Source organism: Lontra canadensis, unplaced genomic scaffold (assembly GCF_010015895.1).
Source record: "Lontra canadensis isolate GAN:19392208 unplaced genomic scaffold, GSC_riverotter_1.0 scaffold120, whole genome shotgun sequence".
NCBI lineage: Eukaryota > Metazoa > Chordata > Mammalia > Carnivora > Mustelidae > Lontra > Lontra canadensis.
Genome location: NW_022631114.1, coordinates 3,503,419 through 3,527,390, shown reverse-complemented (window position 1 = coordinate 3,527,390; position 23,972 = coordinate 3,503,419). Strand labels below are relative to the sequence as shown.

General features: G+C 41.7%; 1 protein-coding gene across 6 annotated transcripts in view; it reads right to left on the bottom strand.

The window, feature by feature from the left end:
* TTC13 (tetratricopeptide repeat domain 13) overlaps positions 1 to 23,972 on the bottom strand; it is a 75,050-nt gene that overhangs the window by 48,275 nt on the left and 2,803 nt on the right. For 4 of the 6 annotated variants that reach the window (XM_032841147.1, XM_032841148.1, XM_032841149.1 and 1 more), the window contains exons 2-4: positions 10,377 to 10,471; positions 6,512 to 6,587; positions 3,147 to 3,217 (exon numbers count right to left, since the gene is read on the bottom strand). In XM_032841147.1, coding sequence (XP_032697038.1) covers positions 3,147 to 3,217; positions 6,512 to 6,587; positions 10,377 to 10,471 — 242 coding nt within the window. Of the gene's footprint in view, positions 1 to 3,146; positions 3,218 to 6,511; positions 6,588 to 9,265; positions 9,355 to 10,376; positions 10,472 to 12,056; positions 12,093 to 23,972 lie in introns of those variants that run through there. The other 2 variants (XM_032841152.1, XM_032841153.1) reach the window with 2 other exon arrangements.

Below are 23,972 nucleotides of genomic sequence, written 5' to 3'. Positions count from 1 at the left end.
CACCGCATTTGCCCATGAAAGAAAAGAAAGGGCAGTCAGATGTAAAGAAGTCTCGTGCTTTTGAAATATAACCTAAAGAGACTGACTTCTGCAAAATCTGATTCACGGTACGAAAAGAAGTTTTGGTCAACTGGGGAAAGAGCACTAACTCTTCTTCGGACACCTGCTACCCCTACTTGTGCGGTTTCTTGATGAGATTGGCTATCAAGAATTCAACAAAAACGGAAAGCTCTTAAATAGGAATCATGTGCATCACTTTCAAACATAAAGCCTCAGTCCTGGAAAAACAGGACTGAGTTTCTTATTAAAATTTTTGAACAGGGGCACCTGGTGGCTCAGTCAGTTAAGCGTCTGCCTTCAGCTTCAGGGTGTGTGATCCTGGGGTCCTGGGATCAAGTCCCGCATTGGGCTCCTCGCTCAGCAGGAATCTGCTTCTCCCTCTTCCTCTGCCCTTCCCCCTATTCGTGTTCCCGCTATCAAATAGACAAATAAATAAAAATCTAAAAAATTAAATTTTTTAAAAAAATTTATTTATTTGACAGAGAGAGAGATCACAAGTAGGCAGAGAGGCAGGCAGAGAGAGAGGAGGAAGCAGGCTCCCTGCTGAGCAGAGAGCCCGATGTGGGGCTGGATCCCAGGACCCTGAGACCATGACCTGAGCTAAAGGCAGAAGTTTAACCCTCTGAGCCACCCAGGCGCCCCTAAAAAATTAAATTTTTTGAAAAGAATTTTAGTGTATTTTATCAATCTTTGTTATATATATTATATATAGTTATATAACACAAAGAAAATGTGACAAATTTTCACTGAGCTCCATCCAGATGCCTCCAAATTTGGTCCTGTGTTTACTCCCAGGGTGATGCAAACAGGATTATCTACCCGTGTCATGATGTGGAAAAGGCTGTGAAGTACCAAAATAAAAGGAGAGAAGACAGAAATCTAAGAAAAGCACTAGCAGGACAGAAAAAGGCACTCTTGTTTCTTCATCAAAATATGTTATAAGTGGTCGCCCAGTCTGTCTTCCGTGGGCCGGAAGTATGTGAACTTCAGCTGCTTCCCATCCTCTGCTCCTGCCCCGTCAACAGCTTACATCAGCAGAAAAGGAGTCCCACCTTATAAACCGCACCCTCTCAAAGAGAAATTTCCCACTTGAAAGCAACCCATTATATTGCAGACTGATGAACATGATCAAATTTCAGTATTAAGACCTTTTCTTGGCACAAAGAGAGAAATTCTGACCTACTTTCTGAATGCAGTTGCAAGAGAAAGAAGTTTTACAACAATAAATGGACAACACGAGGGACAGTACAGAGCCATTAAAAGCATAAGATTAGAAATACTGAGAAAAATTTACAGTATAAACTTCAGTGGAAAAGTAATACAAAATAGTAGACATTCAAATTACGAAGCACAAATGCATACTTTGAAAAGATCATAAGCAAAAAACTTCAATAATGGTAGAGTGGCAGAATTAGGAAATTTTTTATGTAGAGTTCTTTCTTTAACATTGTTATATTGCCTTCAACTGCAACAATAATATTTTTTAAAAAGTTGAATGCATTGATAATATACTGGCAAGTTCTCATCATTTTCTGCTATTAGTTGCCATACATTAACCAACATTTCTCCTATAAATGTACCAAAACCTCCCTGTCAAACCAGGGCCAAGTGTTATTTGTGTGAAGTGCTTGCTTACCTTTGTGAGTACTGCAATGCCTACCAGAAAGGTGATTTGTAAAACTACTAAGAGTCTACCCTTCATGCTTTAAACACCGCTGAAGACTGTCATTCCATACAAGCACTCAAACACACAACTGTTTGGATCTGGGGACTTTGAAGTCATCCCTAAAACTATCTCTGTGACTTTTTTTGGGGAACGAAGATAGAATTGTCAATATAATTAATTCTATGTTTAAAGAAGAAAAAAAGTAGAGCAGGAATTTCAAAATTAATATATTTTAAAATGAATTTTACCTGCTGGATTGTAATTTATCTGTTTGTTCTATGAACAGGAGTGTGCTAGAATGGTGCTTTGAGGAGCTAAAATTAACTGAGCACTTATTATGTGCCAGGCACTAGGTACTAAGAACTTTATAGAATATCTCATTTAAACCTAACAAGAGGGGCACCTGGGTGGCTCAGTGGGTTAAAGCCTCTGCCTTTGGCTCAGGTCATGATCTCAGGGTCCTGGGATCGAGCCCCGCATCGGGCTCTCTGCTTGGCAGGGAGCCTGCTTCTCCCTCTCTCTCTGCCTGCCTCTCTGCCTGCTTGTGATCTCTGTCTGTCAAATAAATAAATAAAATCTTTAAAATTAAAAAAAAAAAAAAAACCTAACAAGAATAGTTTTGGAGGTTATGGTTATTATCTCCAGGAGCCAGGAGGTAAAATAACTTGCTAACAACCAGCACGGGGGATTAGAACATGGGTATCTTCAACTCTAAAGGTCACAATTCTTCACTGTAGTCTACTGTACAGACTTATCGACAATGTATCAATAATGGTCCACTCCACAAGAACACAGCTAAATAAAGATAAGGGGTATAAGGCCAACAATGTTAGGCTGCATTACAGGTCTCCCTTGCAACTTTTAGACCTTTGTTCAAGACTTTTATCTTAACTTATGCATTTTTAAAACAGCCATCCATCAGGAAAGGGTCAGTACTTCTGCTGAAGTGTCCCACAGTTACACTTTGGTGAGAAACAAATCCATGAGTGGAACCATGCAGATCAGCTCCTGCACGGAAAGTAAACATACGGACGTCCAAGAACTTCCAGCATCCACGTCTTATGGGAGATAGCATGGTAGAGAGGAAAGTGAACTAAGCTAGTTTTTGTTTTTTTTCTTTTAAACTGCACTTGCGTCCCCTGTCTTCCAGCTGATAGGGGCGGGGGTAGAGACAGTGAGCAAATTGCCTTATCTCCTTTGATCTCATTTTCTTCATTTAAAATAAAGTTAATACTGCAAAGATTAAATGAGAGCACCGTTTCAAGGCCTGCGCCAACAAAGTGCTCAGGCAGGGCCGATTTCCTTTACCTTCTTATATGATCCTAAAAGCAATATATTCTTACAGACTCTAGCTACGCATATGTCTGTATTTCTGTCGTAACCATCAACTTGAAATTCCATAATTAAGAAGAAAAATTACCTGAAGCATTGTTGAAAAATGTCTTATCGCTTCATCATAGAGTCCACTGCCAATCAACACATAGGCAATAGCTACGAAACAAAATACAAAAATATGAAAGGAAAGAATGAAGGCTCTCTGAGCAGAATCAGTAAATAAATTCTTTGCCAAGTCCTAACAGGCAGCTCCAAGGACCAGAAGCAGTTAAAGAAAACCGGGAAGTTAATAAGATGTACTTGAATGCTTCCACCACTTGGCACCTGCTATCAGTCTTCCAGTGCTCTCAAGAATTAAATTATTAAAGCCATCTATAAAGCATCACCTACAAGAAGTAATTATCTTTTTCTGGGTCCATCGCTCACTTTCAAATGCAAATAACCTTTGTGATGTTTCCTGTCGATCTATCCGAAGAGCTAGTGAGGAGCCTGAGTAAGTCCAGAACATGGCAATGTGATTTTACTGGGGCAGTTCCAAGAAATACCCACACAGCACCACGGATCTCAGCCTCTGGGGGTGCTGAACTTCCTGCCAGTGACCGAGTTACAAAAGCTGGGGCTCAAATTAATATATATGAAGAGAATGCGTAATTCACACCAGCGCAATCCAATAGTGGTCTTTTTCCTACCTCTTCTGTTCAAAATACAGTCAAACACTACTCAAAATATATGCTAAAGATGAATACACAGTTTCTGATCAAATGGGGTCAGTAATTGGTATTTTGACATTCGAGCCATGACAACCTCTTAAAACACAGCAATGAGTAAACTAAATTTTTTCACCTGTCCAAAATGCAATAAATTATTGGCAGTCGAGATTACATTCCATCTACATTACATTATTATATTGGTAGTCTAGATGACATTTCATATATAAAATTTACCCTAACTCCTTAAATCCCCAAATATCCCCGAAAAAACTGTACTCAACACAATACTACTTTGATCACATTTCTTCGCAAAAAAAGCCTTTATCCCAAGACTCCAGTCCTAGAACCTAAGAGGTGTTCAAGGGGACAGACGACTAAAACTTTTACTGCCGTGAAGAGCTGAAATTCCTGAGAGTGAAAAGGAGTAAAAACATTCCACGCAGAAAGAGACTTAGAGTGTCCCCATAACTAACCTGAGAAAAATAAACTTCAGAAGCACTGAATGTCATAATAAGACAACAGCTTTGGGGGCATTCTTCAAAATAAAGAGGGCTGGATTTGTCACAATTTGTTTAAAAAGATAAAATTAAGGTCAAATTCATATTTGGAATGATACGAATGGATCCCATTCAGATGCCTCAGAGAACAAGAAGAGCAGAGACACTTCTGGTGGGGGGCCAGGAACGTGAGAGTAAAAATAAGTGTGACAAGTATGTGCGTGGCACTCTGTCCATTTCCGTGTAGTAATGATCGCAGGGAGGCAGGTACAGTTCTTATCTCCATTCAGAGACAAGCAGATGAAGCGCAGTACAGCTGAACACAACTGAAGGCAATGAGGGGAGACAAAGGACCCAGGCTGCCAGCTCTGGGACCTCCCCTAACACACTCCCCTGAAATAAATCAAGGCTGTACCGAAACTGCTGTGTGCTGGGCTAGACGGCAAAAACGGTTTGAATTTCTGGATGATCACATGAACAGGGATGGAAATGCAGACGCGTCCTTCTTTGAAGGCAGGAAGATGGCCACCTCTCAGAAAGCCAGGATCTGGGCTCGGGTTCTGGCTCTGCTACCCGCCAGCAGTGTGATCATGGTGACCTCAACCACTTCTCACCTCTTTCTGGGTCTTGCTTAATAAGCTTCTAGGACATCTTCTTACATTCCTTTCAGATCTGAAGTTTTAGAATTTTCCTAGCTTTCTCCCCATAACCAGTATAAATATCTACTGAACAAACAAATGAATAAGTGACCCATAAAAACAAATATAGTTTTAGGGGATAAATATTACTGTTCTTAGGAACATGTTTAAATTGTTCTCCATGGCTAGGCTGTGGAAGGCCACTTAAATAAAACCAAATGCACCTTTCAAATCTTTCTATCTAAAAGTAAACACTTTTTTGAGAAAAACCCAAAAGTATCCATTAAAAAAAAAAAACCCAAATCTTGCAAAACTATAAAATAGCTATTAGGATCTAAATTTTGTTGTGGCAGTCCAAACATAAAGAAAGCACTGGAATTCTCACAGAAATCATTACTATCCAGCAATTCCATATCTCCTGGCAACGTGTAAATTGACAGAAGCTGCTCTTCCAAGGAAAAAATACTGCGATATGGAAGATCCTAAGGCAGCTTAGGGCCTAGAGGTCTAGCAGGATTAGTCTCAGAGCACAGAACAGGCCTGGCACATCCTGGGCTCTTAATTCAGGACTTAAAAAATGAAGATGCTGACCAGAACCCAGGCACCTCAGCAAAGACAAATCTGATTTCTTAACAGATAATTAATTCTCAGAGCCTACTGAAAGAACATCACCAAAAATTGATTAATACTTTCAAAATAGTCAACTCTTAATCATCTGCACTAACAGAGCAAAGGAACCAATACAAGAAGTGCTCAGTATTTTTTTTTTTTTTTAAATAAGCTCTGGGTCCAGTGTGGGGCTTGAACTCATGCCCACATGATCAGAATTCGAGAGATCTAACAACTGCACCAGCCAAGCACCCTGAGATGCTCCGCCTTAATATAAAGTGCACATGGCCACAGAAAGGATAAAGTAATTACATGTAAATCAGATAGAAAAGAATTTCCGAAGGTGCTTCAGGCCACCAGGCAGGAGCAGTGCTTCTGTGAAGTCTGTCCGGATGCCCTGTTCAGTCCTGCATTTGATTTTGTTTTCACCCCTTCAACAGGGAGCTGACCTGACGATGGGCGGGGCACACCCAGCACATATCAGACCCTGGAGGAACCAGCCTGTTTGAAAACAGGCCCCCAGCAAGGAGAACTACAGGACCCCTCTGTGGATCTGAATGAACTCAACCTTTCCACACCCACAGTAAAATTAACTTATACCTGGCTATTTTATTCCACAGAAGATTGCAGTAGGTGTGAGTCTCCTCTGCTTTTATGTCTGTGTTGTTCCTGTTCGATGACAGCACAAGTTACCTTTAATGAATGATAAGCACGCCTAAGGACCCGTTACCATCCTCGTTAACGTCCAGAGAAACACAGAGGTTCTTACTGATCATTTTCTCCAGACCCCGTATTTTCACTATTTCCTAATATACTGACATGTAACGCACCAACCCGCGCAGGGTTGAACGCCCCACCCAAGAACACACGGCTCTTGCTGGCCAGGCTCACGTCCGTGTGCTTTCTCCCCCAGCACCCTGCCTCCCTGCTCGGCACTGAATCATAAAATCTAGGCAGGTGCTCCAGGCATGCCCCCTCCCCAGATTGAAATCTCACCTAGCTCTTCGTTTGTGCTGTCATTATCTGTAGCAAATGGGAATCTCTTTTGTTCTGCAATTGACTTGGCCTGGCTCTGAAAAAGAAACAGACGAACATACATTTTAGCTTATCGCAGATGAAGACAAGGTTTCAAATGAAGACCTGAATTTTTTTAAAAATTAAAGCTCCATGGGACGTCTGGGTGGCTCAGTCGGTTAAGTGGCTGCCTTCGGCTCAGGTCATGATCCTAGTGTCCTGGGATCGAGTCCCACATTGGGCTCCTTGCTCAGCAGGGAGCCTGCTTCTCTCTCTGTCTCTGCCTGCCACTCTGTCTGCCTGTGCTCGCTCTGACAAATAAATAAATAAATTCTTAAAGAAAAAAATTAAAGCTCCATTGGATTGATATGGAAAAAAAGATTCACTTTAATAAATACCAATCGTGTACTTCATAGCTATGTGTACCACATAGCTTGTGGTGTGACTGATGTGTCTCCTCCCCTAGCATTAGTGGATCTGTTTCTTTTTTTGACTTTTTTTTTTATTTGAGAGAGGGAAAGACAGAGCAGGAGTTGGGGGAGGTGTGGCAGAGGGGGAGGGAGAGGGACAGAGAAACTTAAGCAGACTCCGTGCTGAGTGCAGAGCCGGAAGCAGGGCTCAGTCCCATGACGCTGAGATCCTGACCTGAGCCGAAACCAGGAGTCAGGCACTTCACCGAATGAGCCACCCAGGCGCCCCAGTGGTTCTGTTTTTAAGAACGAGTTTCTTTTCACTTCAGGGGGATTCATCCTGCTGGCTGCCTCATGATCCCTCCATGTTTGCAGAAACTATTTAGTGACCTCGATCATGTTGCAAAGATCCCATTCTAGCCATCAGTCCTCCCATGAGTCTGGATGACAGAATGCTGCTTTTTAAACTAAAAATATTTTAGAAGGAAGATCTACAAGTTGTCCGGAGATGATGCCAGCAAAGGACCAACACGATCAAGAAACAAGCCGTTCTAGTGAAAAGGCACAGCAGCTGAAGAATACCTCCCTCCTACTGAAGGCAGTACATCTCCCTACGAAGAAATTATACAGACATATGCACATTTGGCAGGAAAGCTAAAACAAGAGTGGAAACCGGGGGAAAGCGAAGTAAATAAGTTCGCTTAGGAACTGGAGTGATTTTATAGGCAGTACTGGTCTACTGTATGTAATGACGGCTCCGTAGTGTTTCGGAGACAAATCATGTCTGATACAACAGCTGTCCCTTCACTGGAAGATTCAGCTGTTGATGCTAACTTGTGATGTGCGTAGTTACAGGGCACATGTTAACGTGATTCCTCCACACCAGATTTGCCTAAGACATGATTAAAATTGTACACACACAAGAGACAGCAAAAACTAAGAGAGAGACTGAAGATTTGTGGCTTTTGGCAAAACCACAGGATTAGAACCCAGTGACACCCCGATTAACTGAGTTCCTCTTTTTAAAAATGCATAGTACAGACACCTACAGGCATAGATTAGCCAAATAACTTTACATGAGATGCTCTTCCAACTACTGTATGTGCTATTCAGCTAACGACTGGTGTTTATTAGCAGGAATGAATTGTGGCCCCTTGGGCTTCACTGAGTCAAATAACAGTAACAAGGCATTTCCATTTAAACACCCTGTACTCTCAAAATCTAGTCTATGTTCAGATACAGTGTGGTATTTAGTATGCCTATAAAACGGGTCAAGACGAAATCAGAGAGGGAGGCAAAGCATAAGAGACTCTTAACTATAGGAAACAAACTGAGGTTGCTGGAGGGGAGGCGGGGGATGGGACACATGATGTAATGAGCATTGGGTGTTGTTTGCAACTGATGAATCACTGAACTCTACATCCGAAACTAATAATACACTACATGTTAATTCATTGAATTTAAATTAAAAAAATAAGTAGGTTAAACAGGTCAAGAAGCAGCTACCTCTGGGGTTAGAACACAAGTTAAAGCCTATAGGCCAGAAGGGCGTCCCATGTCAGCAGAATGCTCACTTCACCCCATTCAGGACCCCAGACAAAATGAAACATCTGAAAATTCTACCGGCAGATTAACAACATGTGAAGACATCACAGTGCGTACTTCCGGGTGTGACCAGACATGAGATTTTCCTCTTTGTCAGATGGTCACAGATAAGCACACAGAGGTAAAAGATTTTCCTGCTTAATAAATGGCTTAAGAGCTCAGAAAAGGAGTCTATGAAGAATGCTTTTAGTGCTTAAAAAAAATCTAGTATTCAAGGAGAGTCGCCCATTTGCCAAACCTTTGTGCAGAAAGATACGAGAAGACAGCACAAATGAAATCCCATAAAAAGGAATCATTCACCAAACAACATCAAGAATATACTAGGGAGCCTATCTGAGCTAAGTGCTTTTATTTTATTAGAAATAAAACCTGACAGAAGTGGGCAGGAAAGTATAGTATGGACAAACTGACTTCTTGATCAGAATCTTTCCCACTTCTGACACCAAATCTACCAATACCCTCCAGGGACAGTGGTGAGAAGCTGTGACCAAGGAAGTTTCTGCACACAGCCCGATTTCCCTGAGCGACTAACTCCAACCCAACCGTCAGGTCCATGCTTACGTTTCCATTACTGAAAACTGTCCTACCTGCTCCCCCTAATTCAAGGGAGATTATGTCGACCTTTTGTGTCTACTTTTGTGTAATTATTGGGTTAGTGCCTAGGAGTCGCGAGCATAGGGACTGAGGCTAGCTGGCTCACTGTGGTATTCCCAGTACTTACTTAGCACAACGCCTGGCACATAATAGGTGCAAAATAAATATCTGGAGAATTAATGAAGAAATGAATAGTCGGACTCCCATATTTCCAACCTAGGGAAAATGAAAGGCCAAGATTGATGAGCTTTCTCCCATAGGTTACTGGCTAGTGTCATCTTAAACTAGAAATGCAACACACAGAAAATATTTGAACTCCTGTCAATAAGAAGGTAAGTCCCTAATAATTCTAAGAATCTAATAATCTACTCAAGGTGGGGATTACCCAATTTCTACTTAAATGCTTTTAGTGATGGCCAACTCAGTACTTTACAAGGTAGCACACTCTGGTTTGACACCAGTCTAACTGAAGTTTTTCCATATATCAGGTTGACTGCTAAGCAGTGAACTAGGTAAAACCTGTTGATCATTCTCTAGCTTGCAATTTCTACCTGTTTTCAGTAGTTCTCACGTGCAAAGGCAAAGTTCTGTCTGGAGAAGAAAAGAATATCTATCCTAAAGGGAAATTTTAAACGAAAGAAGCAAACAGTATCTACATGGATGTTGAAGGAAAAGGTCTGGAGAAAAAAATATGTTAGCTTTGGGCACCGAAAAAACCACTCAGCTTCACCGAATGAAGTGTGAGCCAAAAGCAGGGCCTTCCACCTCAAGGCAGCGAGCCTGGAGGAGCGTATGTGCTGCCATGGCTAGGCAGAGAGAGGTGTTACACAGCTCCCAGTGCTCACCGCTGGAGTGGCGAGGTCTCCTACACAGTTTGGCTGGTACTGATAATTAAAAACATAAAAGATTCCCACACAGGCAAAGACTAGAAAAAGAAGATACATGATACCTTCAAATACATGAGATTTCTAGAAATAAGGTCCTGTCATGATCTCTCCCTTTACTCCTGGAACTTAAAAGTAAAAAATCTAGATCTAGAATGATCTAGAAAAATCTAGAATGATCAACCACCCAATGCATAAGTCATAATAATTCAACGAGACTAAATACCAGACGCTCCATCTTTATCTGACCCAATCAACTCCTAGTTGACAAACAGAAGTGACCTCCTCCTTTTGAAAGCAGTACCATTGTGCTGTAGTTCACAAAACCGGAAGGCATGAATGGAAGACACATACCAGAATCTTTTCAGTGTTGAGGGAAAGCAATGAGTCACAGGGTGGTGGTCCTTTGGGTTCGCAGTCTGAGTCATGGAAGTTCAAAAAGGAGGACTCTGAAAAGCAAACATTCCTGGTTATTCTCCTCACCTTAAATGTATGGCTCTTAGGTGTCTAACCATGAATTATAATGTGAAGAATCCTCAAAACCAAACTAAGGACAAAGCAAAAAACACTAAAAGGGGCATCTTATCTTCCACTTTATAGCTGTGTGACATCCTGTGGTTTGCAAATGCCCTCACGACCAGTCATTAATAGAGTAGTTGATAAGATCCTTTTGGTAGACATCTCCTACAGCGCAGCACTTACCAGAGATTTTAAAAAATCATAAAGGGGAGATCCAAGTCGAGCCGGGGGGGATCTAACGTTAAATGATAAGTACAGGGCGTCCAGCTGGCTCAGTTGGCTGGAATGTGCGACTCTTGATCTTGGGTTTCTAGGTTCAAGCACCATGTTGGGTATAGAGATTACTTAAAAATAAAATCTTTAAAAAAAAAAAAAAGGTATGTACTAAGTAAGGGGTCTAGTATCCTGAATATATAAATTATCTCCTGATTTCAACAAGAAAAAGACAACCTAATTAAAAAATGGGCAAAGGAAGGGTGCCTGGGTGGCTCAGTGGGTTAAGCCTCTGCCTTCAGCTCAGGTCATGATCTCAGGGTCCTGGGATCGAGTCCCATATCGGCCTCTCTGCTCAGTGGGGAGCCTGCCCCCCCACCGCCGCCTGCTGTTCTGCCTACTTGTGATCTCTCTGTCAAATAAATAAAATCTTAAAAAAGAAAAAAGATGCTCTACACCATTGTTAATTAGGGACTGCAAATCAAACAGTAATGAGGTATCACTTCATGCCCACAAGGATGGCTACATTATTTTCAAAAATGGGAAATCACAAGTGTTGGCAAGGATGTAGGGAAATTAGAGCCCCTTGTGCACTGCTGAGGAGGTTATAAAGAGGTTTGGCTGCTGTGGAAATCAGTTTACTGGCTCATCAAAAAGTTCAACACAGAATTACCATACAGTCCCACTAGTCCATTCCCGGGAGTACAACCCAGAGAACTAAAAACAGGAACTCAAACAAGGACGCATACAGGCATCTTCATAGAAGCACTATAATAACCAGACAGTAGAAAGAGCTCAACAGATGATGGGTAAATCGTGGCATATACATCCAGGAGAATTTTATTCAGCCTTAAAAAGGAAGTACTACAATCATGAATTAGTGCAACACCTTACTCCTATAATAATAAACCTACATTTATACTTCAGCTCACTTATTGAATTTCACAACTGGGAGACCTCACTCCAAGCAACATCTAAAATGCTTGCCTGTTTTTGAAATAATCAAAGGTGCAGCCCCAAATCAAGTCCTTATCACTGTTTACACCCTTTGCCTCAGCAATACCATTTGTTAGAATTCAATGTAATTGCCGTATTGGATGAATTTGCCAAAAGATGGGTCGAGCATACTTATGAAACACTTTAAAATGTTTCATTTGAATCTGCGTATTTAATATTCAAATATCAAAGATAAATTTTTAAAAAGAATACTAATTCATACAATAGGAAAGAACCCCCCCAAACACAAATAATATGGAAGAACCTCCAAAACAAAAGTGAAAGAAGCCAGAAATAAAAGGTCACCTATTGTATGATTCCCACTGATACAAAATAACCAGAATAAGTAAATCCATAGAATGCACATTGCTGGCTGAAGGAGGGAAGGGAGAGAAACTGCTAAGGGGGTAAAGGGGCTTACTTTGGAATGACAAAAATGTTTCGGGGTAGTTGTACAACACAGTGACTATGCTCAATGCCACTGAACGGTTCGCTGGAAAACAGATAATTTTAGGTTATGTGGATTTAGTCTCAATAATTATTTTTTTTAATTTATTTTTTAAGTAGGCTCCATGCCCAGATTGGGGCTTGAACTCGCGATGCTGAGATCAAGCGTCACATGCTCTACCAACTGAGCCAGCCAGGTGCCCCCAATAATTATTTTTAAAGATGTGATATAACTCAGCAGCCATTAAAGAGCATCGGATTATGTTCAAGGGACCACGTGAACCGACTGAGATAAATTCTCAGTTGCGTCTGTCTTAACAACTGGAGACCAGACCTGTTACGCCAAAGCAGGCCGGGATGGTGAGCAATTACTGAAGCTGGAAGGGTTAAATTTCACAAGGCACAGGCAGGGTTTAAAAGGATGGGTAGGTTTGGACTGGGGTACAGAAAGGGCGTGGGTGCTCCAGGTGGGACGAGCGGTGCACACACAAGAGCAAGGGTAAGAAACTCACGGGGCAGCAGGCGCACAATGCTGGCTGGTGGGAGTCGGTGTTGGAAAATAAGAAATATGAGGTTGGAAAGGGAGCATTCAGGCTGGGGGAAGTCTTGCACCCACAAGAAAGGCTTTAGTCTGACAAGGGTGAAAAACCAGTAGTAGTTGCGGGTAGCTAATTGGATACGCACTGATTTATAAGCCATTTCTTTTTAAGCTAACATCGGAGAACTTGATATACGCGAAGCACTTGATAAGCACGGCACATAGGTGGCCTTATTTCTAACAATCCCTCCACTTCGTGGAATTCATTTGTTTCAGTAAATATCCATCTGTATAATTTTAAGTGGCCGCAGAGCATTCCCTTGCATGAAACTTACCTATCCCCCGTCTTTGAGTAATTAGGATGTCCTTTGCCCTTTAACAACAAGTGTTTCCTAAGTATGCTTGACCCGGTTTTTGCAAGATCTTTTTGCAAAATCACCCAGTTTGGCAACTAAATTGAATGCTAACAAGTACAGCTGGTGAGGCAAAGGGTGTAAACAGTGATAAGACCTGCACCTTTCACTCATTTTCCTCCCAGCAGGTAATAACAATTTCATTCCCACCTACCAGTGTCGAAGACAATCTGTTTCCCTCTCCTAAGAGTACTGCTTTTTTTTTTTTTTTTAAATCTCTTCCTAATCTGAAAATAGCACTAGTGGGGTCCAACTTTTGGTTTACAGGCTATTTGTATCTCTTCTTTTGTAAATCATGGATTTCCTTTGGTAAGTCTCAGATCACTTCAACTCTTCTGGCCTAAGATAGAGAAGAGAATATTACCTCAGGCCACTCATTAAATTATTAATTTGAACACCACCTTCACATTATAGTCACTGGGGGCTGTTTCTAGACTTGTATTTCTTTTCTAAAGGAATCTTTGAGACTATTTACATCCAGTGACAACAGCTCTGACAGATAACTGTCCCATCTACATGGACACTGATATTTTAAAAATGACAGTAGTAACTCATGTCCATTCTAGAAAATACAGAAAACTCACAAAACATAAATAAAAGTCATTTAGAATACTACCACACATTGAGAACCAATGTGAAAATTTTAATGTAATTAATGTAATTAAGAGGGACAGTGCTGAAATCAGATGGCCTGGCTGTGAATTCTTGCTCTCTACCACTACTTACTGGCTCTTGGCCACTGACCTACCTTCATCAATCTTTGGTTTCTTCATTTGTAAAACAGGGTCAATGAGAGTATCTACTTCACGGGAGTGCTTGATTTAAACAAGGAGAAAGAAGTAAAGTATTTGGTACTGTTTCTGGCATAAAGAAAGAACTAAAAGATGTTTGCTACTATTGTTACCATTAAGTTGTGAGAATGGAAGGAGATACACTGTTTTGTAACCTGCCCTTTTAATTTAACAGTATAAACACTTCCCCATATGAGCAAATTTCCTTCTGCATTATTTCAATTCAAACTTAGATTGAATAAGATTTTTAATTTAATATCTTTAAAATTCTAATTCTCTACAATAAACCTGTATTTTGTTGTTATTGTTTCTAGACTAATCCCTTATAATGATCTGCTTATTCTGACTTCAGTAGTACCACATTGTTTCAATACTGCATCCTTTTAATAAATGCATACATTTTAATGTAAAGCAAAGTCTCGATCATTTTTTTCCCCAGAAGTTTCTTGGCTACTTGGATCAACATTCTTCTTTGAGATAAACTTCCATTTTGTTTAGGTTGCAAAACAAAAAAGTCCCTCTGTGACTTTTTCTTGTATTTTGTTTGTTTGTTTGTTTAAGTAGGCTCCACACCCAGCATGGAGTCCAAAGTGGGGCTTGAACTCACAACGCTGAGATCAAGACCTGAGGTGAGCTTAAGCATCAGACGTTTAACCAACTGAGCCACCCAGGAGCCCCCACTCTATGATTTTTACTAATAAAAATTGTTAAAACTATAGATTAATGAGGGGAGGAGTACTTCTTTACAAAATTTAATTTATTCAACTCTTTTTTTATTAACCTACGCAAAACTTTACAGTTTTTCTATAGAATTTACACATGCAAATTTGTTTTGATTAAAAAGAAAATTGGTGGATGACCACTGATTCAGTACGTATTTGTTGAGCATCTAATACATTCCATGCACTGCTCAGTGGTCTTCTACACCAAAAATGACCCCTGTCCTTCCATATGAAGATTATAGTTCAGGGGCGCCTGGGTGGCTCTGTCCGTTAAGTGCCTGCCTTCAACTCAGGTCATGATCTCAGGGTCATGATGCAGGATCGAGTTCTGCATCAGTCTCCTTGCTCAGGGGGAGCCTACTTCTCCTTCTGCCTGCCACTCTCCCTGCTTGCGCTCTCTTTCGCTCTCTCTGGCAAATAAGTAAAAATAAAATCTTAAAAAAATTAAGAAAAAAAAATTTGTTAAAAAGATTATAGTTCAGTGAGGGAAACCAAAAGTAATCAAAATCACACAGAAATGTCAAGTCACAGCCCCTTCAAGAACTTACAGCTAGAGCACAGTCAGGTGTAGCAATAGGCAGGGACAGTTTCTCAGCTCATTCTGATAGAGTTCACCTGTTGGAGGAACACTTCTGATCCCCACTGTAAAAACAGGGAAACTGAGGCCGAGAGGCTAAGTGACTTGCTCATGGTTACCCTCTGACAAAAGCAGTGCAGGTGGGATTTGAGCCCAGTCTGGTTCTGGATCTGTGCCGGAGACAGTGAAGGGAGACCAGAGGGAAGTTTCAGGTTTTAAAAGTTGATGGTCCACGGACAGCCGGCAGGATGGGCAGAGTAGTCCAGACAGAAAGAGAGCACATTGTAAATCTTCTGTCTTAACCGGCTAGAGCTCCATATTTTATCTACCCACATTACTGAATTCTTAATAGTTCTACTAATGCTTCCATTTATTCGGTGGATAACTGGATCATCTACATGTAATGATATCAAGGTCTTTTTAATATTTATACCATTTAGTATCTTACTTTACTAGATAAAACCTCAAAAAAAGTGCTCAATACTAGTACTCCTGCTTATTCCTGACATTAGTACTTCACTGAATGACCCAGAATTCCTTCAACTTTTAACGATAAGATTTTTCATTTAAGCATCCAGTGGGAGGATGCTCTATACGGCTATGGGTTAACATTGATATATTTTACCATATAAAGGAAGGATTCTCCTATTCTTTGTTTTATCAAAGATTTTAAATCAGGAAAGCTGGCTGAACTTTCTCAAGTGCTTTTGGAAATTTCTTTATGATAATCATATGATTTTTCTCCTTTGACCTGTTAAGATGAATAATTTGATTTAAAAAAAAAGTTGAGCCATCTTTATACTTCTAAAATAAATTCTAATTGGCCAAGGCACATCATTACTTTAATTGATAGCTGGCTTTAGCTTATTAATATTTTACTTAGGATTTATGTAACTATTTTATAGCTTTCTTCCCACCCCCTCACAACTATATTAAATTCTGGCATCAGTATTTTTTGCTGGTTTGGTAGGATCTGTGAGAGAAAAATGGTTTGTTATACTATACCCAGAGTTGTCTGGAACAGAAGGTTAAATTTGTTCTTCAATTTAAAATTGTTTAGCTCACTATGGCTTTGATTACTTTACAATAACAACCCAACCATCCATATTTGGATGGTATAAATTTCCACAGGGTCAGGAAAACTTTGTTTTCCTCCTTATTCAGATAACGCAAGTAATATTTATTTTATATATTTTTAAAGATTTTATTTGAGAGACACAGAGAGCATAAATGGGGAGGAGGGTCAGAAGGAGAGGGAGAAGCAGACACCACCCCAGCTGAGCAGGAGCCCGATGCGGGGCTCGATTCCAGGACCCTGAGATGATGACGTGAACTGAAGGCAGATGCTTAATCGACTGAGCCACCCAGGTGCCCCACAAGTAAAATGTCAAGATAATTACTATAGGAATAGTCTTCAAAACACAATACAGAATCTTATCTTTCTCTTCTAGATCATCTTCTTAAACATTTATTGATTGATTCATATTTTCATCTTATTAGCAGGAATTTTTCCACATTTGTGTCTAAATTCTCATGGCCTCTACAACTGTCCACACGGCCCCTCATTCCTAATGTACATTTGCCTCTGCTCACCTATTTATGCGTTAGCTGAGCAGGTTGATGCATTTTAGTCTTTTTTAAAACACCAACTGTTGGATCTATTTATCGATTCTATTGTTGCTGTTTCTCATTCATTTATTCTGGCTTTGTTCTAGGCATTGTCTCCAATTTCCCTTATTTCCTTTTCTTGTTGCTCAAGCTTAGTTTCCAAGTCATTTATTCCCTGTCTTCTTTAATACGAAGAAGCTGTCAAAGGCTTAAGCAGAAGAAAGATCACAGACAGTTGTGGGAGAGAAGAGCCAGAAGACGAGAGGAGAGAGGCACAGTGGGAAAACGCAGCTCGCTAAAAAAGGGGAAAAGTCCAAACAAAGGCAGAGACTCCTGGGTTGAAATAGAGGGTCAGACTCCAAAAACGTCTATGAAGTAAAAAAAAAGACAGGGCTGTGAGAAAAATCAGGCATGGAAAGAGGACAAAGGCACTGGTTCAGTTTGTGCAGCAACACAAGATGCTGGGCCATTAACCGATAAGTTTAGGAGGAAGAAGGGTTCCGGAGGGCGGTGGAGAGCCCAGTGCCCAGGAGATACTCAACCAGCTGTCACGCATGTACTTGGGAAATTCCAAAGAAAGATAAGAGCTACAGGTATGAATTTGACCATCATTAACTTAACAACGGATAAGTAAACAGGGGACGGAGGTAGGATCTCCAGAACAACTCGGGAAGCTTAAGTTTAACAAGAAAAATAAAGCTGACCCTGGTGGGGGCAAGGTATTGAAGAGGACGAGGGAAAATCAACTTGGTAATTTGCCTTTTCTTCCTAAAGAACTATCTGAAGAACATTTCTTTGAATTGTCTTACATCTTTGCCATACAGCTATACACAGAGTTATTACGGTGATTTTCACGTTCCATTACACTCCCTGATCCCTGAAGTCAAATATTTGTTTCTTCTCCTTTTTCTTGATGAGCCTTGCTAGATAATTGTCTTGACGTTACCAGTATTTTCAAAGAACCAGCTCTTACAGTGAAATCTAATTAAATGTGACGTCAGGGGAAGAGGAGTTAGTTTGGAAGCAAAGCGTTAGAGCAGTTCAGGGCGTGGTCTGTGGAGCCAGACTGACCCCCATCAGACGCCTCACCGGCTGGCTGACTGCATTTAAGTCCTTGTTTATCTCTTAGTCTGTCTCCTCATTTGTAAAACAGGAACAGCTGCCACCACACACCCTCCCAGGGCTCTTGTGAGGAGGGGATATGGGGCTTACAATTCACAGGAAAGGGCTGGGTTTGAACAGCATGGGTCCCCTTACACATAGATTTTTAAAATAAATACGGTATACTAGTATAAATGTATTTTCTCTTCCTATGATTTTCTCAACAATTTCTCCTTTCCCCTAGCTTATTTCATTCTAAGAATACGGTATATAACACATATACGAAATATCAATTATTTGTCACTAGTAAGGCTTCCGGTCAATAGTAGGCTATTGGTAGTTAAGTTTTTGGGGATCAGAAGTTGTACATGGATTTCTGATGGTGTGCGTTGGCGGGGGGGGATAGGATTGGTGCCCCTAACCCCCACCTTGTTCAAGGGTCCACTATACGCACATCCAGGCTAAAATTGTTGGGAGGGTTTTCCTGTTCATTTCTTCTTCCTTCTTAAGATTATTTTGGTTTTCACAGCACTTTACAGCTTTCCAAATGCTCTCACAACACTTTCCTTTGGTCCTCCATTCTCTGGGGGAGGTAGAACACGCTTTAGGCTTGTCACACACATGGGGAAATGAGCTCAGTGTGAATGGATGTATCTAAGGTCACAAGACGAAGAAACTGCAAAGGCGAGCCCGGCCACGTCCGTGCTCTAGGACACCACATCAATAGAGGGGCATGGTCCCCTTGTCACCACCCATCCTGCCAATGCCGGGTCCTAGTAAGAGATGGTTTGGGTAGAAAGATGCCACCAAACTTCTTTCCTGTCCTTCCAAACCCCGCAGACAGTTGATTTTAAGCCAGGTTTTGGTGGAGGCACAAGGAGCTGACTGCGGTAGGTTCCAGAAATAACTGGAGATGTGGAGACAGTACATACAAACATCTCCTCTGAGGAAGGAGAGAGCAGAGAGGCCGCTGGAAGGACGGGTGGTCTCGTCTTTGTTCTGTATTTTTTTTAGACAGGAGCTATTACAACCACTTATGCATGCTGAGGGAAGACAGGAGGGAATGAGAGATCTGCCACACAAGAAGGCTACACTCACGGAGGCTCCAAGGACGCCTTATGGAGACAGGACCAGAAGCAAAAGCTATGGCTAGAGCTGCGTGCAGACCGTAGCTAGGATCCTGCGGAAGCTCTCCTCTGACTGCCTCCTTCTCAGTCAAACCAGACGACCTCACCGTGAGGTGAGGCGACAGTGGCTTTAAAAGTTGCAGGTATTTGTCATACATTCATGTCGGCAGATGAAACGGACTGAAAGCTTGTGAACAGCAAACCTAGAGGCACCTCCGGAAGGAGGATGTTTTATAAGGAACCCGACGGCTGCCGGGCTGCACCCCCCCTTGACCCCTTGCTCTAGTTATAAAAGTGTGCCAAGTTCACTTGAAACAAGGATGACTGGGCTTTTCCCGTGGATAGGCTAGAACTTGGAACTCAGGCAATTCTAGTCCGAGCTGTAGGGTGGCCAGGGGAGAGCACTGAGCACTACCGTGGCTGGGGGAGCGACCCGGAAGGCCACGCAGCTGCTCAGCCTCATCAATATCCTACCTTTTGCTTTTATCAATTTCTGCACTTGTAAGGCAACCACGGTTGAGGACCTCGTACGTCACACTGGTTGACGGTCCCGAATGCTAAGTTTCTTTTAGAATGTAATAACAGGAAAAGGAGGAGGAAGAAAAGTTCTCCTCTTCTGAATTCAAACGCTTCTTTTGCTCTAACAAAATATTATTCATCTGTACCTGAGATGTGTTATCATAAAACAACTTGAAAACAGAGGCTGTCCCCTGGGAATTAGATTATTAGGTCAACATATAATTAATCCATTAGAACAAAGATCTGCAAAGGCCATCTTAAAGAGACAGAATGGTTTTCTAACCACGCATGAATATAATCTGATCAAAGCTGCGTGAACCCACACAAAAGTATTAACACACGTAAAGAATGTGTACAACCAAAACAGAAGGAGCTGGCCAGCTGCGCAGAATGGAAAAGGAGGCAGGAAAGCAAACGATGTGGCACCGATCCAAGAACAGAATGGCACGGGGGTGCTGGAGCCAGCAAAGTGAGCAGCCAGCCTGAGCCGCGAAGGCTACTCACTTAGCCCGGGGTTGTAGCACACACTGAAGACACAGCAGATGTTCCAAGTGACACATACTTTTAAGAGCCAAACACTTTCTCACTAACCTACACATGCTCTCAAATAGCATCAACTCTACTGGGAAAGCTGAAGCAAATCTACACAATGATGGGGAACTCTTAGCGAAAAGGGAACAATCACTTTGAAGACTTTATTTATCTCAGAGAGACAGAAAGAGAGTGAGAGCACGTACCCGTGAACAGGGATGGGGCAGGGCAGAGGCAGAGGGAGAGACAAGCAGACTCCCCACTGAGCAGGGAGCCTCACGCAGGGCTTGATATAGATCCCGGACCCTAGGATCAGGACCTGAGCCGAGAGCAGATGCTTAACTGACTGAGCCTCCTAGGTGCTCCCAGAGTCACTTTGAACACCCCAAACACAGGCAGCAAAGGTCATGAGAGAACTCAACTGCTCTTCCACGTACAAGAGGCAGACCAGCTGACCCAGGACTTCTGGGTGTCTATGTACAGAACACCAGCACCTGCCTGGTGCAAATCCACTGTGCTGGTACCTGAGCCAGAAATCAAGTTGTACCAAATTATCTCCAAATGCAATGAAGGTAACGTGGCATGAGACTATTAGCAAGCTTAAAACCAGCTATCGGTTATGTATTTGGGGTTCTTTCTAGTTACACAGGTTGCTCAGTTTGTGAGAAGTAATGAAGCAAACACCAGTGACACATCTGTCTGCATATATGTCACATTCCAAAAAAAGGTAAAAATTAAAAAAAAAGTCACAGAGGAAAATCTTAGCATTAATGCAAAGTGAAAAGTATTAAAATGCTGCTACTTCAACAAGTTTTGCATTTATTCTATCTGCAAGATAACAAGCCCCAACAAAAGATAAGATGGTCCTTAAAACACCACATTGTGAAAAGGGGAAGCTTCAAAAGTTGGTCAGTTGGCCACGTACTTGGAGAGTGCAGCAAAGCCAATCCGTGTCTATGTGCTACAGAACTTCTTGAAAAGTCTGTACGCACAAAGTGTCCTGCCACTTCCTGTAGGCAGAGGCTACATAGGGTAGGTTCTGAAACCCAGCTTTTGCCCTCCTCCAGAGCAAACAAACCCTCAGTAACTAAAGCTGAATATGTCTACCAGCGTACAGACCTTTTAAAAGATAAATATAATTCTTAACGACAAAAGATCTGTTTGAGAAAGTTAAGGAATATGCAAATGCCACAGCTATCATCTTCATAGGGTTCATGCTACGAAAAGCAGCTCTTAAAGGAGAAACTTTCTGAAAGATGCTGTTCAGGTAGGAAAATAAGCAAGCCTCCTCCAGACAACACCACAGGCCCCAGGGTTGGGGGATAGAAATCTCTTTACCGCTCTATGCCTTGGTCTCTGCACTCAAAATAAGCTGCATACCTATACTGGCAAATTCACTTATGTATACCTTAAAAAATAAAATGGAAGAGATCTGCCACAAAACTATATACAATAACACATAAAGAAAACCAGGGCCAAGAGAAAAAGGATCAAGCAAATATAAGAGTAAGGGTTACCACAGTTACCATGACTGAGCATAAAATTTGGTCCTTAACTTCCTCATAGCCAGAACCAAAAAGGAAATAACTCTCATTATAAAAGTGTCCCTCTTCTGATTCTCTGCCACTTCAAAGGCACAGCAATGATTTAGACGCTGTGAGCAATAAGACTGCTGGCATCTATTTAAATAGCTGATTTCTCCATTAGGAAAGATATATAAACAATCTTTAAGTCTTATTGTCAAAAACACTGTGAGGTTTGTACCTACTTCCTTATTTTTCTGGCAGTTAACACCTCCCGAATCAGACACAAATGCTCCTTTCTTCACAAAGAACTGTGGGAAAATAAGCTCAAATCTTGCATTATTAATTTCCACGAACTAAAAAAAAAAAAGACTTCCGGTTGTAAATGAATCGTTGAAATTGATCGAGGCAATAGGCACAGGTTGGTGCTAATCCTAGATGATGACAGCCATTTCAGAAGCGCTCTAAAGACATCGAGTACAAGGACTAACTCACTTCGGAGCAAACAAAAGTCTTAAGAAGGCAGTAAAAAGAAAAGAAAAAAATCACAAAGTCACCGTTCCTATAAATATTCCATTTTCAAAGAAGGAAAATCAAAGTATTCCCGAAACAATTACAAGAAGTACACACGTTTGAAGAATTAAAATACATCTTAGTCTGTAAAGAGCATGTAGGTATATTTAATACACAATGAACGCCATCTTCAAATGAGATGCAGATCAGCTTTGGTAGGAAGAGCAGAGGAGAGAGAGACGAAGTCTTCAATCCACAGACACACTACAGTTGATCTAGACCGTAACTTACCAGATCGACAACACTGGGGTGTCAAAGCTCACTCTGTCCGGGGCTGTGTTCATGCCACCTTACGAGAGGCTTTCCCTGACCCCTTCGAAGAGTTGCACAGTATTTTTTATTGATCAAGGCACTTAGCAGTGGGGCTACTACACACTCAGCTCCTCCCCCACCAGAACGCAGGCTCCACGCAGGGAAGCTGGCTGGCTGTGCTGTATCCCCAGGGTCCAGAACACTGAGTAGCAAGCAGCAGGCACACGGATAACTTTCCTGGGAAAGAACAGACCCATGCTAGCTCTGCAGTTCAAAATACTAGGTGCAGTCAAGCATCCTTCCATCTATGTGGATATAAAATTCCAGAAGAGTTATTTAAGAGTGTAACTTTCAACAAAGGTGAAAGGTGTAGGACTTGATCATGAATACTGATAAGAAATCATACTAAGAGGCAAATATTACTGAGGAAATAATACACAAACGGTCAGGAGGCCAGGTTCAAACCCTGACTCTACAATCTACCATAGAATCATCCCTAATTTCTTTCTGCCTCAGTTTCTCCTTAGGTAAAATGGGGATAAAAACGGTACCAGCAGCCCTGTTGAGGATTAAATAAGAATGTACACAGTGTTTACAGATATGAAACCAGGTGAAAAATTGGGGGGAAACTTCTGTCCTTATTTCTTCCCACAATTCCAAACTATGAAGAGGCAACGGTAACAAGGAAGGGAAATTTCATTTTTATTTGAAAAATATGGGGATTCTTGGGTGGCTCAGTTGGTTGGGCATCTGCCTTGGACTCAGGTCATGATCGCAGGGTCCTGGGATCAAGCCCTGCATCGGGCTTCCTGCTCAGCAAGGAGTCTGCTTCTCCCTCTGGTCCTCCCCCTGCTTGTTCTCTCTCTGACAGATAAACAAATAAAATCTTTTAAAAAAAGAAAAAAAATGGACATTACAGTGCTCCCTCTTTTTAAAAGATTATTTTTCCCACAGGAAAACAGTGAGATGATCTGATGTCTGTGGTTATACGTGCCTTTCAAGCAAAATACAAAAATTATACTGGAAGTGAAAGTTGAAAGGGGCCTGGGAACAGCAAAGTCAGGCTGAGACCCCTGAAACCTGGGTCATCCATGCTTGTCTCTGCAGCTGGACTTCAGGGAGAACTGGCCCCTTCAGCATAAGGTTGCTCCCGGGGCACTGGATTCCACTTGACGGTGGTCCACATAGCACAGCCATTGCCAGTGCTGTGCTATGGGCTCCCACCAGCTGTTGCCTTTGGCTCTATAATCACTGGGGGTTCTGTCTTAAGAGAACACCCATACAGCTCATCAGAAGGTGTGCAGGCTTAGACCCAAGCAGGCATCCATTCAGCCATCTGAATCCAAATGCTGTGGGAAGGTTTCTCAAAAGTGGCTTCTGTATCTGTCCCCTGTACAGGAACTGGCTTGATATGGACAAGCTCATGACTGCAAAGGGCAGCAAGGGATGACGATATGATTAACAGACAGCGAGGCTCCGAAAAACTGGCTCGTTCTAGAT